The sequence below is a fragment of the Varroa destructor genome, unplaced genomic scaffold (genome assembly GCF_002443255.2).
Source record: "Varroa destructor unplaced genomic scaffold, Vdes_3.0 BEIS01000003.1, whole genome shotgun sequence".
NCBI classification, from domain to species: domain Eukaryota; kingdom Metazoa; phylum Arthropoda; class Arachnida; order Mesostigmata; family Varroidae; genus Varroa; species Varroa destructor.
Window position 1 is genome coordinate 4967058 of NW_019211456.1, and position 15981 is coordinate 4983038.

The following is a 15981-nucleotide window of genomic DNA, read 5'->3' on the forward strand; positions in this document are numbered from 1 at the left end:
AACGTCCGCCTTACGAATGCCACTGACGTTCTCATCAAATCTGATCCTGGCATATTCGCGTGAATAGCACGAGTCATAAGAAGTTAGATTGCTATCGAAGGCGGTAAAACTCGCAAATAATAACACCGAGTAACACACGACGACAGTTTCAAGTAAAGAATAATTTCGAACAAAAACTAAACATTGTTTCAAATATTAGATAGTGATAGCTTCTGCTTTCTGATCTTATTTTGCGCATTTAGGTATTAATCTACACAACCATGGCGAGGCTACAATACCTTTTACAGAAGTAATCAACTGCACGTTCGTCTGACTAATTCATGACAAGATCATGTACAACTAGAATCAGTAAGTTCGCTAAGAATATCTTCAATTCAGCTTTCGAAATTCGCAAGTTACTAAATTAGCGACCTTCCTTATGTCACCGTGACAAATCAACCAGCAGAAACTATTAAAACATTTCCGTCATACCGTAAAAGTTTCTAAACATCAACTACATTTTCATTCATTTTGCGTCTGAGTGAAGTCGGTTTTGTTTCGACTGTTAACTCAAGACGTCATTTTCAGCTGACGTTAACGTTTTCACGGCAACTACACCGCGACAAACAGACGTTATCTGCGCCCCCTTCACTCCTAATTTACGATTTACCTAAGTAGCTTTCCTATGGTACTGAGTAGCTGTGCAAAAATCCGAATGTACAAGCCAGCTCGAGGATTCATCTCTCTATACAGCTGTTCCTGGAGATACCGGCGTTGGCCAGCTCCTGTCTAAACAGGCGATCTTAGTTAAGTGTGCTTCCTCAACTGGCCAAACGGATATTAGCATCGGATGTAAGTCTTTTACAAGAAATATAGGCACTAGATAGAATATAGAAAAGCTGTATCACTCGATCACAGTTCTAACAGTCACTTCCGCACGGTTGCGAAAAATTGTGCGTCCGCAGTTATAGCGCTCGCTTTTTGAGGTTGTGTCCTAATTTACCTTTAAATGATGGATGACTGTGCCCTTAGTTTGCTATCCAAGTGGATCCTCTTCTTTCATTTCACTTTATTAGCAAAATACGACCGAAAGTTATCCACTTCGTACTAAACGAACTTCTCGCTTGAACGACAAACTAAATTTACGTTTATTAATCCAATAAGTGATTTAGCTCGAATTGGTCCTACTCACCCGTGGGGCACTTAGGTGTGCAGGTCGAAATTTTATTTTGCAACGATTCTTTAATTCGACAGACCTTTATGTTCGGCAAATTAGCCCAGACTACACACGGATTATGGCTGAATCGATAACAGTAGCAGTGGTTATCGTCAATTTTGTATATATGCATATATTACAAAAAAAACTATACGATCTGTTGAGCGATTCCGGTCAGAGCCGTGAAAGAACAGACCGAGGAAGTACAGAGATCGTGACACATAGTTTTTAGCGTAATCGAGAGTACGCGATATGCAAACGCAAATTTTCTGCTAGGTTACAATTAAATTGGTGGGTTATACGAGGGCAGCTTTTGTTATTACGATCATTATCATGATCCTCATTTTGGCGGAAAGCAACCAGGAAAGTCCTGGCTTCTCTGAGACTACGATGGCTAAAAATGTATTATGAAGAAGCTTTAGATTTCCGTACTGCGGCAGGCCGGTGTCAACAATAAAAAATGACCCGATCGTAGGCTTACACGATTGATTCATGTACGTTCCAATATTCCAGCGATGCAGGACCTTCTACCTTCTCACATATTCAACAGCTTTCCAGGACAGGATTTACGAAGAAAACAAATTTTGTTATACATTAGTGCTTTCTTTCCTTTACTTGGGAAGTCTGAATAATTTGTATTGTTATTGCTTTGTTATTTTCAGCTGTGACCTCTGCCATCCGCTACTGCTGGATGCTGACCAGTGTTGGTAGCGGATCGTACCCAAATGCTGTGGAGGCTGTATTTTCAGTATACGAAATGTACGGCAGCTGTTTTAGAGCCTTTTGCTAACCCGACCGTTTATGATGTTACTGTGACGATGCTAGTATGGCTATGTGCAGTTCGAGCTATTCTTTGGTGCACCGAGCTCTACGTACATCGCTGCCCGCACGACAATCGTACCGCTATTAAAAATGCTCTTAAACTGTAAAACATAAATATTGTTATTGTGCATACAGCACGTGCAAAATCTGCACGTGCATGCACTGGTGAGCAATAAACTGTGACACCGTTTTCCTACAGAGAAGTCGTTATTCCTAGTTTTCCTATTGACCAGAATACTTGCACGAGGTAGCTAGCGTAATCTAAAATAACGAGCGCACGCCATAAATCATCTTGATCTTACTATTGTTTATTGAGATAGCAGATCGAATCAAATTGAACACAGCCTTCCTTGACTAGTGCAAAGAATCGAAGGATATTTGCAAAATATTCTAAATAAATAATCAGTCTATCCTAAACGCTCTATATGACCAAATAGTAGCCGTTATGCGACCTAGTTTTCGTACCGCAAAGGCAGTATAACTGAGGTGATATTAGTTAATAGATAACTGCTTTGGGTTGATCGATACGCTTAAGCAATGCCCGGCCGGCGTCCGAACTCTCAATGGCGTTCCCGCTTAAACCATTTACTACCTTGACAGGTCTTATCATTTTTCCAGAGGAGTTCAGTGATGCGACGAAGTGAGAAGACATCTACACTGAAAATTCTTGCCGCTTCGCTGAATGCCTACGAAAAAGAATCACACCCTATAAAGTCGCATACAGCAAGCCAAAACAGTGTTCGCCGTAAGAAAAAAAAATGGCCAAACTACGCAGCTAAGTGACCTTCAAGTGTTTCAAGGAATAGAACGCGCCCATTTACAATGGCAAAATGTTTATATGTGTCTTTGTGACAGCCGTTTCCTGGTGTGTTCTACCATTGCATTTACATAAAGTCTGTGGAATATTGAAGTCAAACTCCTTCTAAATCACAAAACCCTAAGTGTAAAAATTCCTACATGCCCACCGCGAAGATAAAGAGAAGCTTGCAGGAAGATAGGTGATCCAGTAACCATTTTTATTTACACGGACAGGTAAACCCGATAGGAGGCTATCGACGTGACCTTTTTGCAAAGGTTGTAATGGTATAATCAAACAAGTATAAGTTGATAACTTTGCATGTAGCCTACATGTGTGAAGCTATACGTTTTTCTGTGCATTTTTCAAGTTTTGCGTTTGTAGACTCAAAGGACAATGTTTTATTTAACTTTTGGAAATTCGCATACGACGTGGCCTCAAACGGCAAATTAGCAAATGGCCGATTTAAGCTGAACTGTAATAGAGAAGAAATGGTCAGGGTGCCTTTTTTCTCGCTCGGAGACGCCAGACAGACTATAATTTTGTTAACGGTTCGCCTATTTTCATTGAAGGTGGGGAACTATAGTTTAGTTTCAGTGCAATAGTAATTACATCCGTTGTCAAACAAGCGTTTCCGGTGTAGTGTTGTTGTCGGCTGAATCAAGCTGCGGCAGGCATCTCTTTCCGCCCTCGGAAGTCTCTGCAGTGGCTCCGCTGGGGTTCTCTGTTCCGAAGCAACGACCACGAAGAAGAAGAGGAGGTAGTATCGATTTCAAAGAGCAGAAAAACGAACGACCGCTCTTTGCAAACTCCTGAATCCTTGTGTGAGCGTTTTGTTTGCTCTTTTGTACGCTCCCGTCTTCCAAACAGGAACTAAGCCATTAGATCTAATCCAAACATCGTATAACCTCTCGAAAGCTGTATCAGTGACGCTGGATCGATCCATTTTACGCTGCTCTAAGGTTGTTAATATTCGCACAAATGGCGACCTATGTGTCCTGTTGTAGTGCATATTGCGTAACACGACTTCACGACCTTACGTATACACAGTGCCGCCGAACGCAAGAGAACATTTTGTTTCTTCCCTAAACTTCATAAGTTAATGTTAAGGTTACTAGTGATAAAAAAAAAAGTTTCAAGATTAATATAAGTATTACGCAGAACGACGTAACCTATTCCAAACCGTTACGAATACGAATAGCTGCAGAGACTCCCTCCACAGGAAGACTGGTTTCTTCACGTCATGCACGGCCAGACTAAGTCCGTTGTTGTACGTAGATAGTTATCTATAATGTGGTCATTGTCTTTACTAAATGACCTTACCAATTATCTAAATAAAAGGCCACAAGGAAGGGTGATGTTGGTCACTTAAGACTACATGGAATCGCATGAAATCTAATTATCATCAAAATACGAGCAAACTGTTGCAGTTCTCGGGAGATGGTACCAGCACAACGTACCGATGTGCCTTAACCTTGTACACCTCGCGCAGCCGTTGAACATGCGATGCAGGTCATTGTTACGGGATTGCAGGAGCTTCAATGTCAAGATGTTTTGATAGTTCCTACTAGATATTCCATTTGGACTATGCTATTGAAGTCTAGCTATCACTAGTAAACAGGACTTCCGTGTTTTTTACTACTTACCCGTAATTAGAACGTGTCGTTGCTGTAGTGTGTGAAACACGTCCTGTATGTTTAAGGGTCCTTCCGTCACGTCATCTGAAGTTAGAAAAACAATAAACAACAACAACAACGAATACTCGTCACTTGTGGATTCTGTCAAGTGTTCGATTTAAATAAAGACAACGAAGCGAGCCTTTAGATGACTTTCTTTTCCCCCTTTCGCCATGTCTCTCTGTTTGTTTTATCGTCTGCTGGCACTAAGCAGTCCCCAGGGTTCCTACCTACAAACACATTCGCTTTTTAGACAATGCTTATTATTTAAAGGAAAAAAATACAGACAACTATAATTGTTGTTTAGACACACTTCTAGAAAAAAGGCTTTCCTTACAAATGCGATATTTTTCCAAAATAAATATTTTTTTTTTCGTCTCTTATCTTTGCGCCTGCAGAAATAACGGCCCTCTGGTCGATAAGCAATTACGGATGCGAACATAAAAAATTGTGGAATAGAACAAAGTTCATCTTGCATATGGTGCTTTATTTAATTACTTCGTTTGTAAATTATGTTGGACGTCTGTGCGTGCAGAATTCGCATGAATGCAGACCATACAAGGGCTTTGGTTAAGCACGTCCAATATATGCCCAGCACTATGCAGTTACCCTATAGCGCCCCTACGATCCTGGCCATATATTACTGATAGGGTCTAACTAGTACCTTTCTTTTGTCGTTCGTCTAACATATAGCCTATATATTGATACTGGCGACAGCAGACATCGATGCTGCTAGTTTTACATGATGTAGGTTCTGTGTATCGGGGAAGCTCGTTAGGAATAAAGGATTGATAATAGCTTCAATTACCGAAGCAGCTGCAGTTCTTCTGATGGTGTAGTGGGTAGACAATGTTTTTGCTTGCTAAATTTGAGGAAAGGTAGTAACTTAGGTTCGATTCGTACTGGAGGTCAAGAGTTTGAAGTTATGCCGAACAGCTTAGTTACCAGCCGTAAAAAAGCATTGTTTACTCATAGTAAAATACAGTAGGAACTGTAGCACATTTGCACGATGGACTTAGCCATCGATTTCCAACACATTCTTGATACGTTATATCTATTGAAGTTTTTTACAAATGGGAATAATAAGTTGCGTGCGCGCGTAACGTGAGTCGCATAAGCTAATCCCATTCTAAGAAGAACTTTTAGATTTTCTAAACCTGAAACTCCTACAACCTTTTTCTTTGATACACATACAAGATATTCCCTCCTGTACTCGAAACTCATTTGAAAAAGCCTAGAAATCATATCATTTTTTGAAAATACGCTTAATAAATTTACCCGATTTCTAACTCTGTCCAGCCTACGCAGTTTCTAACAGTTAAATTCCATCGTACATTGAGAATATCTATATCAATGTACATAAGTTGCTTTTGAGTTTCGATAATCTAGTTAAAAGTTATGTACCTTTCTACGAAGGCTGCACCAAGAGAATGCAATTTTGTACATGTAGAATTAACAAAGTCAACTTTACCAAGGATCAGCGGAATCATCACACAACTGTTGACATCGCGATGAAAGTGCCGCGTCATTGAAGTTGTGGCATTGACTAAGCAAGGTCCACTGTCATCGAGCGGCAGGGACGAGGACAGGGCGGGCGCGTACTATTTTGGGGAACAGATTTAGGTGACCCCTGCTAGATCGTCTAACTGTCTCTGTGGTTGTTACTAGTTTCATATGAAGACAACAGCAGAACTCCACAGGTCTAGCTTGTCTATGTCGATCTTCGCTTGGAGGCCTAAAGCTTATATTAATTTTAAGATATTCGTTTGTACTATGACCCTGCTTAGCCTTTCTAACAAACGACTTTGGCATTGTTTACTTTCACCATGTCTACACATGATTCTCTGTACCTATGCAGCCGAACTTAAATATTTAATTACTACGGCGTTAGTTAAGCTTTTGATATGCATCACGGTGGGTTGACGCAACCTCTCGATTATGCACGTATTCTCATTTTAACGTCTTTCCGAAAATAAAGGGGGTAAAAAATAGACTAGTATTTGAAGCTTATAGGATATGGAACAATTGTCGGTGTCATCTGGCAACGAAGTAAGCATTGCTGTGAGTTCTGTTGGCATTAACAGCATCAACTTGACTAATAAATACTAATGACGAGCTACTTGCTATAAAACATGGTAGCCTGTAAGCTGGGATGTCTTTCCTTTTTAGAAGGAGTTTCGCTGGAGGGCCAGTTCTACTCGGGGGCGGGGGGTCGTATACTTATATCGTACGTTCGAAAGCGACCTAGACAGCAAGTTTTATATTAAACGCTTTTACAACCATATTTTAGACAAGTATCGTTCGTAGTCTTTCTCTTGTTTGAGTAAGTCAAATTAATATTATGCTACTGCATTCGTCAATCTCATCCGTGAAACAGCGTGTCTCTAAATAGCCTATGATTAATGACAGCTCCCTATCATGTCCTAGGATACATCATAACAGGATCTTCATACACGTAAGATATAATAATACAATAAGATGGCAAAGCTTTTTTGCTTGTTTATAACTGGTTGGGGAACATAACAGCTCATTATGACATATGGGTAGAAACCTGTAGAATACTGCAGCGGCAGCAGTTTGTGTAAAATCGTAGAGATGTTTCTTCTCGTCGTTCATCTTTACGCGCAGTCCGGGCTGGGCTGGGATGGGATGAGATGTCGCTATCGTCTGGTTGTTAGGAGTTGTTGTTTCTGCCAGGGTATATAATATACAGTTATCACATATCGCAAAATCGCTTTCTCCAGATTTTTGTATGAGCAACGTGCTGCGTCCGTTCTGCCCCTAGACAAACTTTATAATGGCTTAGTAGTTATATTGTACTTGCCTCTACCTAGTCTTTTCATTGATCGCGTTGTCGTGCGCAGTCTTCTACGCAGAAAAGGGGTCGGGCCGAACTGTTAGCTAATAACTCTGTCAGGAGATACGGAACAGAAAAAAAAGGAAATCCGCTTCTTTCCCTTTCTCGTAAATTCAATGAACGGGCGAGCAAACGGCATACCGTCAGTAGATACTTCGGGGTGATAACATGGAAAGATGCTGATAGTCGGTTGAAGAAAATTGGTGCTGGGACTGGATACAGCGATAGCGACCATTCAATTGGAACTTTCAAAGTATTCAAACAAAAAAGAAAGTCCGAATACAAATAACACCAGCCACACTAAAAACTTAAATAAAGGAATAAGCAGTTTGCTATTTGCGTTGAATTGGATCGGGTTAAGGCGTGTGCGAGAGCCAAGAGAGTATTGCATTGGTGTATCTTGTCCGTTGTATTTATTGTATTTTCTCCTGACGATTCTAGCACGTTCATTCTCGCGGCTTCACAGACGTACATATAAAATACACACACACACGAACTATCCACTCATTGACCAACTTCTACACGTGTGCGCAGACGACTGACTACTCTCGTATCTCCAGTACCCCCAACATGTAAACAAGGGGTCGTCTAGGCCTTGTACAACGAAACACGAAAAACATCTTGTTTTCATGGAATAAAATGCGCACAGTGAAGGAGCTGCGCGGAGACCGACCTGTTTTAACAGAAAGCTCGATTGCCTAGCAGTAGGCTGTGAACGGCCGACTGGAGAAGACTCAAAAGCTCCTTTTCGTTGCTATCGTTGGCCGCTCGAAGGGGATCCCTTATGTACCCGACTGAGGAACACCACGCTCTCTAAGCATTCCGCTTGACGAGAATACAGATAAAGGATAATGAAAAAGAGCAGTGTACGAAATTATCGTCGTGTACCAGAGAACGACGAGGACAGGTCAGACATCCCCTTCAGCCTACATCTCCACTTGGTTCAGAGAATTTGGTGCTTCTAGTTTTCTCGTACCAGCCGTTTCCAGCTTATTTTCCATACTTTTCCTTCTACTATCATCAGTCGCACGGTTGAAAAACAACGGACACGTACATACGACAAATAATTGGACTGACGATAGCTTGACAAGACGGAGTGATGAGAATGAGCTGTCTGCTAAAGCACAGTTGCGGGACCCAGACGCATGCCGAAAAGGCCGACTGAACCTTAGAGATCCAAGAGACTGGGCAGTGGATGACTGGGAATCGTTTCGCTAAGGTACTATCCCCGGAAAGCCGGGATACGAGCGGTTCATGTTATCGAATAACTGTCGTGAAGGGCATCGGTTGTTTGTTGCGCTTGTTCAGGACAGGACGGGTCTCAGGCCTTGTCTGATATCTTCTGAGGAAGGGAGTGAGCGTCGCAACGTTGTTGGTGCTATGGTACAATGTACCGAGAGGAAGCGACAGCGGCACTTAGCTAAAGGAACCCTGATTTGTCTTGCGGGCACTGATTTGTCGCACCGCGGTGACTACAACGAAGAATCGGAAGACGCATGTCATACATTCGCCCGTTGACGTGCATACACGCAGAGCTGTCCTGAGAAAAGTACAAGATGATGTTCTGGCGAAGAAAAGCAGAAAAAAAGGTTTACAAAGAAGCAGAGGTTGAGAAAAACAGTTTTCTTCCGGACCTTCTCTTTCCTGATGTTATGCGCAAAAACGCGTGAAAAGACGCAAGAGCATTGGACTTCCGCCTTCCATGCGGGCTTTCCGTGCTTCTTACAACATCGTCTTTTTGTGGACTGGACTGGGCACATGGAGAAATGCCTCTTGATAAGGCCTACTGCCTTCGCTATGGTTAAATGATGCTTAATTATGGCACAAAAAGCAAATAATACAAGGCACAAGTAAATCACCTTGTTTACACTAATTTAATTGCGTTCTGCTGCTTGTTGGCCTTTGATGTTCTAAAATGGGAAAGTTGAGTACTGTGTAATTACTAATAACCGTCACATGAAGTAATTTCACCTTGACTTATGACATTGGAAACTTTAGAGTTTGATTTCCCTTCCGGCCTGCATATTCTATTAAAAGGCTCAACGCTAAGGAAAAAGCTCACGGGGTAATTACTATCACGCGGCGCTCTTTTCTGGTTTTCAATTTGAGGTTTAGATCGTGAGCAGCAGGGGATATTTCTGTTGCTGTTTACTCATGTCTGAGCATAGCTCACTTACTTACAATGACGTATATGGGTCCAAATGTAGCCCCTTTGCGGTCTAAATTGTGTACATAAATAAGTGGTCGTGGCGAAGATATTCGTAACACAGTATATACTTCTTTAAGAAATCCATAAGCACAAAAGCATGACGATCTATATGTGTTCTATAGGAACAATTTGAAAATACATTATTAAGTAAATATATTAACGTAAATGCAAGTGAATTTGAGCTTTTTGAACTTTCGTCACCATCGTTCGCTTATTGCCAATCGAAATATGTACAGTTATTACCTAGAACTTACTGGCCTTCAGACTATAGTTTGCCTATTGACCAGCTTTAGATGTCTGGAGTACGAGAGTCTATAAAGTTTCAAGAAATGATTTCGATACCATGTTAAGATTTTAGTTACATCTCGAGGCAATCTCTAATAGATACATGGTTCATGATGAGCATTTCTAACTGTACATGTCTGCTATCAAAGTTCTTGTCGAGCAGTGTCAGGCGCTGCTGTGCGATAAAAGTGATTTAGCTCTGTTCACTAATCTGCTTCATACGGACCTTTGGGCATAATCGTCTCTAAGTGCCAACAGGACATGTCAGTCGTAATCCACGAATACGTACTAATGAACTATAGTGGAGGACACCTGCACTAGGCTTACTTACAAACATGCCACGAGCTGATGCAATCAAACGTTCATTTTAGATTTATGTCTCTCCGGTTCACTTACATCCCTATACAAGGGTGACCGCCTGCGGCCATCGTAGAACATCTATTTTTGCCACAGTTCGATGCAAGAACTGATCACTGTTATAACGAAAGCCTCCACGTCTTTGTAAGTCCCTATGTGATACGTCTCCACGTTTTTGTTTTTGATTTCTACTTAAATCATGTGGCGCCAATCTATTCGTTTGACCTTATTGATTCGACCGGGACAAACACGTATGGTACCTTTTAAATATTTTGTAGCGGGTAGACATCTAGCATTTCTGTCTGCGTTTAATTATTCATTTTCGCCCAAAGTCCTCTATAAGACTCGTTTTCAGCTTCTTGGAGCTTGTTGAGCTTACCACTTACAGCGCTTCTGGTACGATAGTATATCCTTTATTTGACGCAAGATTTATACGGTAACCTATTTCTATCGCTGTAGTTCCAAGATACAGCTGATGTTCGCGAATCATAGAAAATTTTCTGCTTTTTCATGGCTTTGTTCCCGTCGTCTGCTAAAGGTTGACAACCGAGAGAATGAATGCAAATGTATGTCACAAGCAAACAAAGGACTGTGGCAAAATCTCGAACGATTATAAAAATAGCGCCATTTTAAAATATTAGATTAAGATTTCACGCAATGTAATGTATGAGTTACAACAAGTACAAATCAATAATAGAGTATTTAGGTAAGTCAAAATGGTTCAACATAGTGATTCTTGATGTTTTACGTGCCGAAGCTGAAGAACGCATTAAATCTGAGATTGCTCTGTCTGATACTTTGCGGCATTTTTTTCATCTAGAAAAGCATGTACAGTAATTTCGATCTGAGCTAATGGATTTGTCGTGTCACCTGGAGAAGCCCATCTGAAGACTTTTATCTGTAAACAATTCAAGTCGATCTCACTGTAAGGACTAAAATTTGCTTGTTGGATAGAGATAACTAGGAACTATGCTTATTCCATCGAGTGTAGGGAACAGCGTCGTTATTAGTTATTAAGCTTTATCGGATGCAATAGGATGTACCAGGACAAGCGTTTCTCCGCTTAATAAAGCTACTATTTAGTGCCATAGATCAAGCTCGTCATGTGCAGTATTTAATGCACAAAACGATCTTACGGTGCAACGGTTACGAACGACGCCAATAGGACTCGTTTTTGTCCAATGCACCATCAAATCGAACCCGTACCTTTAAACCTCTAAATTCGCCCTCGGGCAGTACAGATTGTGTCGTGGGGCCTTTTAGTTCACTTTTGTACCGCCTTAAAGCACCTAGGAATTTAATTATAAATCTGCTTCAACCTGATAGGCGCCATAACAGATGGAGCTATACTCTGCTTTTTTAAATGTAGCTATAGAGTGAATATATATAATTTTTCAAAGATAGTTTTTTGTTCTTACGCATACAAAACGTTTTACGTTTATGATATAAAAATAATATGTGTATGTATATATTTTATCTATTCATAAATATAGGGTGACAACAATAATAATATAAAATATAATTCTAAAGTAGTTTTAAATTAGCAACGGATGTATCTTAGTTTTCGTTAGTTTCAGGTTTGTAGCTAAAGGAGCAGTGTACCATAACAATCGATGGAATTAATATTATAATATGATATGATATTTATTCGGTTAATTAATGTCATCTTGAAAAACAAGTTGTGGATAATTTTATACTATGCAGTTTACTTAACGGCTTCATACAGTTCATTTCAGCCTACCTAGTTTTAAATTGTCGACCAAAAACGACAACAATTAATAGATTTCGTTTGGCAACGGTATACGGTGCTATAAAGCTCGGTCAAATAAATAACAAGCAGCGTTTTTTTGGTTAGCAGAAAGTATCGCGGTATGTAATTTTTGTTTTTATATATGCACACATATAACAGCAGATACGCACACTGCCAATAAGATAATATTTTCACGTAAAGAAGTTAAGATGCTTACAGTTGTTTATCAGCGTTTATACTATATCAGATCTGCGATAACTATTATCAGACACATCAATTTACCTTGATATAATATATGTTTCTAAATAAAACACACGTTAATCAATCACAAAATAAAGTATTGTTTCTTTTAAAATAATCTTTTTTTTTCTGTTCTCAGTTATATATCATACGCTTTTAATTTTAAGATAAATAATTACCTTTGCGCTACTATATGAATTTTAACTAATCCGTAATAGTCAATTGGCTGTGGTTAGTACCATTCTAAAGACTTGAAAAGAGCGGTAAGCCATGTTATATCTATTCTACTTTCCAAAACAACCGTTAGTGATTATCAATAACCTTGCAGGTTCTGCCGAATCTTTAATTGATAAGAAGAGACACCAGGTACTTGACGATATGGTCGCGATGTACATTAGTACTTGTTCCAACTGGAACAATTTTGCATAGAAGGCATATACCACATTGTACATTAGAACGATGTTCCGTGTCACTAAATTTCTCGTTTTATCCGCCCTGCCACAAAATGTATAACGTTTATAGAATCACTTTCAGCAACCTTTAGCTTTTGAATCATAGAGCAGCGCCAGCTTTTTGACAGGCGAGTATTTAATTATTTACAGACTTCCAGCTCCTACGCGCACCCGTCATCATTTAAGGCCACTTTCTTAGGATATAAGAACATATACATACATACCTATAACATATACACCCACATACATATAACCGGTAAGCTCTCCTTGTAGTCCTGCGCACGGAACAAGAAACTAAGCATTGGATGTTAATTTATATACTTTCGCATTTATATACTTCTACATTCGCATGCCGGGCTCTACACATAGTGCGCAAGTTATACCCAAAAGGCCCCGTGTAAGTCGAATAAATACGTCCTCTGAATAGTTTACGACGACTGGTACCCGTTCTCCTTCAAAAGCTTCTTTTTTCCATTCTTTCTTACTTGTTGTTTATTTGTGATATACCGTTTGAAGGCGCTTACTTTGTTCTATCAGTACGGTACCATGCTCCAGGTCCAATCTAAAGCCAACAGAATTTCTTAAGTATAGATGTTTCAGGGAAAAAAGTATACTTATGACATTCATACGCATTTCGCCAGGTTCAAATAGCGCCGAAACAGTGCGAGATATTCGCCTTGCAAATGGTAATGACTCCGTCGCTAAAAAGACTGCTCAAGAGTGGTTTGTCAAGGTATAAAACAGTATTCAATACATAGAGAATGCCTCCGTTCTAGCTAACCATCATAGTTCGATGACAACCATCTCAAAGCATTTTTGCAGGAAGACGGCTGACAAAAAACTCGGTAGTCCACCGAAAAGATGGAAACTTGGAACTTAGTTACGTTATGAACTCTCTGAATCCAACAAGAAATTACGGCTTAATACTGCACTTCTAAATTGCTCTCCGCAACATGCTTTGTGTGACTACAATGGTCGATTTTCACAAAGAATTTTCGCCGGCACCGTAACATGGACCAGAAATCGGAATGGGTAATTCCAGGAGAACAGTTTCCAACGAGACCTTTATCCGAAAAAGGTCATGCTTTGTACTTGGTGTGATTGCAAAGGCCTGATTTACTAAGCATAGTTCCCCAAAAAGCAAACAATTAGTTTATCGGCATGCTTATATGTCTTGAGTAGGTGCATTACACTTATTGCAACCGACCCCACTTTAGCCATGAACAATGGCTTACGAAAGAAATGCCGTCGAAGCAGGCTTCGACAAGCAGCTTCCCGGTTGGAAGCATGCGTAGTAGCACGCCGTCTCTAACCATTATTTGAAGTTCCGTTTGAGTTTCTCTTTGCCCTCAGTTTAGTTGCAGGGAAACAGCAAATGATAAATGTGACAAGTGCATCTCCTCTTCTGCGTACTTTTTTTTTTAATTCCCTTTTCTGTTGTGAAAACCTAGCTAGAGAAGTTATGCCCTCGTATATCGCAACAGAGTTCCACCCGGGTTAATTATCTCTTACTAGCTCCATGTAGGCGTCGTAGGCAGGCATTGCCTGCGTAACGAGATGCCCTGGGACCAAGTATCAATAAGTAATGACTACCGTTGCGTTAACGATGGTTTGTATACTACTAGGGTATAAAGAAACAATGGGACGGGTAATCTTCTCTGCAAGAAAGAAAAAAGCCGGAGGGAGCTGAGCAGATTAGCCTTCGAACGTGGGTTTACATAGGGATGCTCGCCTGTGTGCATGAGGACGAATAACTGCAGTCTACGATCTGCTATGGGGTGACATCACAGACTTCGCAGTAAGGATTCATTGTGACTTGTATTGGCTATCCAGTTGATATTAAGGGGCTGTTATCAAATACCAGAATACATATAATAATGATAATAAGCATATCCTCACTAATCTCCACAGTGGCATGCAATACATCGTGACTGCCATCATTACAGAACCTCATTTTAAAGGCAAATGATGCCAACGGTCAGCTAAAGTTCGATTTTATCTCAGATATCATCTGAGATAATTACAGATTTTACGCAAAGCTTTGCATATATATCCGTTTAGAACTTAGCTATGACGGTACTATAGAGCATAGGGAAGCAAAGAACAAATTATAACGGTCTCGGTGTTCGAATAGCTCTTTATAGATTGATGTTCTTGTTTCACTAAGATAAAATTCAGCATATAATGGTACAACTGCATCTATTTTGTAATCTTTTTTTAAGTATAACTTGAATTACGGATAATATCGATTTTTTCGTCAGACGAAACATCTACAGCATATTCTTATAAAAAACCGATACCTAAGGCTTTTTATTCCTAAACTTCTCAGGGATACTCATGTAAAGAAAATCGTTCAGTGATAGCTGATTTGCGGATAGACCCTACACAATAGCGCCTGGCAATGCTGTTAAATATGAATCAGGAGTCTACTGTGGCCGTAATTCTCAGCCGTGTTTATTTAATCAATTGGGATAAATTCCGGTTTATAAGAGTTAACGTATATTTTTATGCGTCCAACAAAAAGGTACTCATTAACAAAGAACATAACAAAATTTTAAGCTATATTGACTTGAAATTTCATTTTTCATCCTACGAACGGTACAGTACCTCACTCAAATTTTAGTCATTCTTCTCAGAACCTTTTCCTATGTGCAACCAATTTATTTACTCCTTCTCGCTAGAAATTTCAGATCTGACGTTGAAGAACTTGCTCAGCCACGTTCTAAAACCCCCCGCTGCCTATCGCGCGCACCCTAACCCCGTTCGCCAGTGGTCAGAGATATCGTTGATAATTTGCCAGGGCGAGGTCTGGAGACCATTGTAGCTGCAAAAAAAACCTCTTACTCAAATGATTGCAGAAAGATTTTTATAGTTTTTTTTTAGGATACCTGGCAAAGAATGATTTTGTCTCGTTTTTTGTTATATAGTTTTGTGCACTTAGAGAAACTCGGTGCGATATGCGGATCTTCGCTGACCATCTTGTTTGTTTCAAGCATTGGCCGATCTCCTTAGTTGCGGAGTCCTCGTAGGACTTGACACAAATATCTTATGTTGCTTTGGTAGCTGTCGGGCCTCGGCAAAAAGATGAAATAGAGGAGATGTTGAAAATGTATCCATTTTTTTTTACCTGAAATCTTTACGTTTGGAGCCTGTGCTCGAGTTAAAATCCCGTTCACTTCACAATTCAATCACAATGGGCCTACGGTAAAGAAAGAGAGCACGTGCGAATAAATAAACAGTAATAAAGAAATAAATAAACAGTAGTTAGGAAAATATCTGGGTTCCAATCATATATATGTGTGTGTGTGTCAATTCCCATTGGGTTGGTGATCTCAACGAGGT

At 40.1% G+C, this 15981-nt stretch overlaps 1 protein-coding gene and 1 long non-coding RNA gene across 10 annotated transcripts in view; one reads left to right on the forward strand and one right to left on the reverse strand.

Annotated features, from left to right (window-relative positions):
* The window catches only part of LOC111247688 (guanine nucleotide exchange factor DBS-like), a 185127-nt gene that overhangs the window by 44432 nt on the left and 124714 nt on the right, over positions 1 to 15981 (reverse strand). For all 9 annotated transcript variants that reach the window (XM_022798948.2, XM_086985413.1, XM_086985414.1 and 6 more), the window contains one exon: positions 4460 to 4534. In XM_022798948.2, the coding sequence (XP_022654683.1) occupies positions 4460 to 4534 (75 nt within the window). The remainder of the gene's footprint in view (positions 1 to 4459; positions 4535 to 15981) is intronic.
* On the forward strand, positions 245 to 2215 carry LOC147756422 (uncharacterized). The gene is made up of 3 exons (XR_015325041.1): positions 245 to 348; positions 527 to 831; positions 1858 to 2215. It is a non-coding gene; the product is annotated as an uncharacterized LOC147756422 (long non-coding RNA).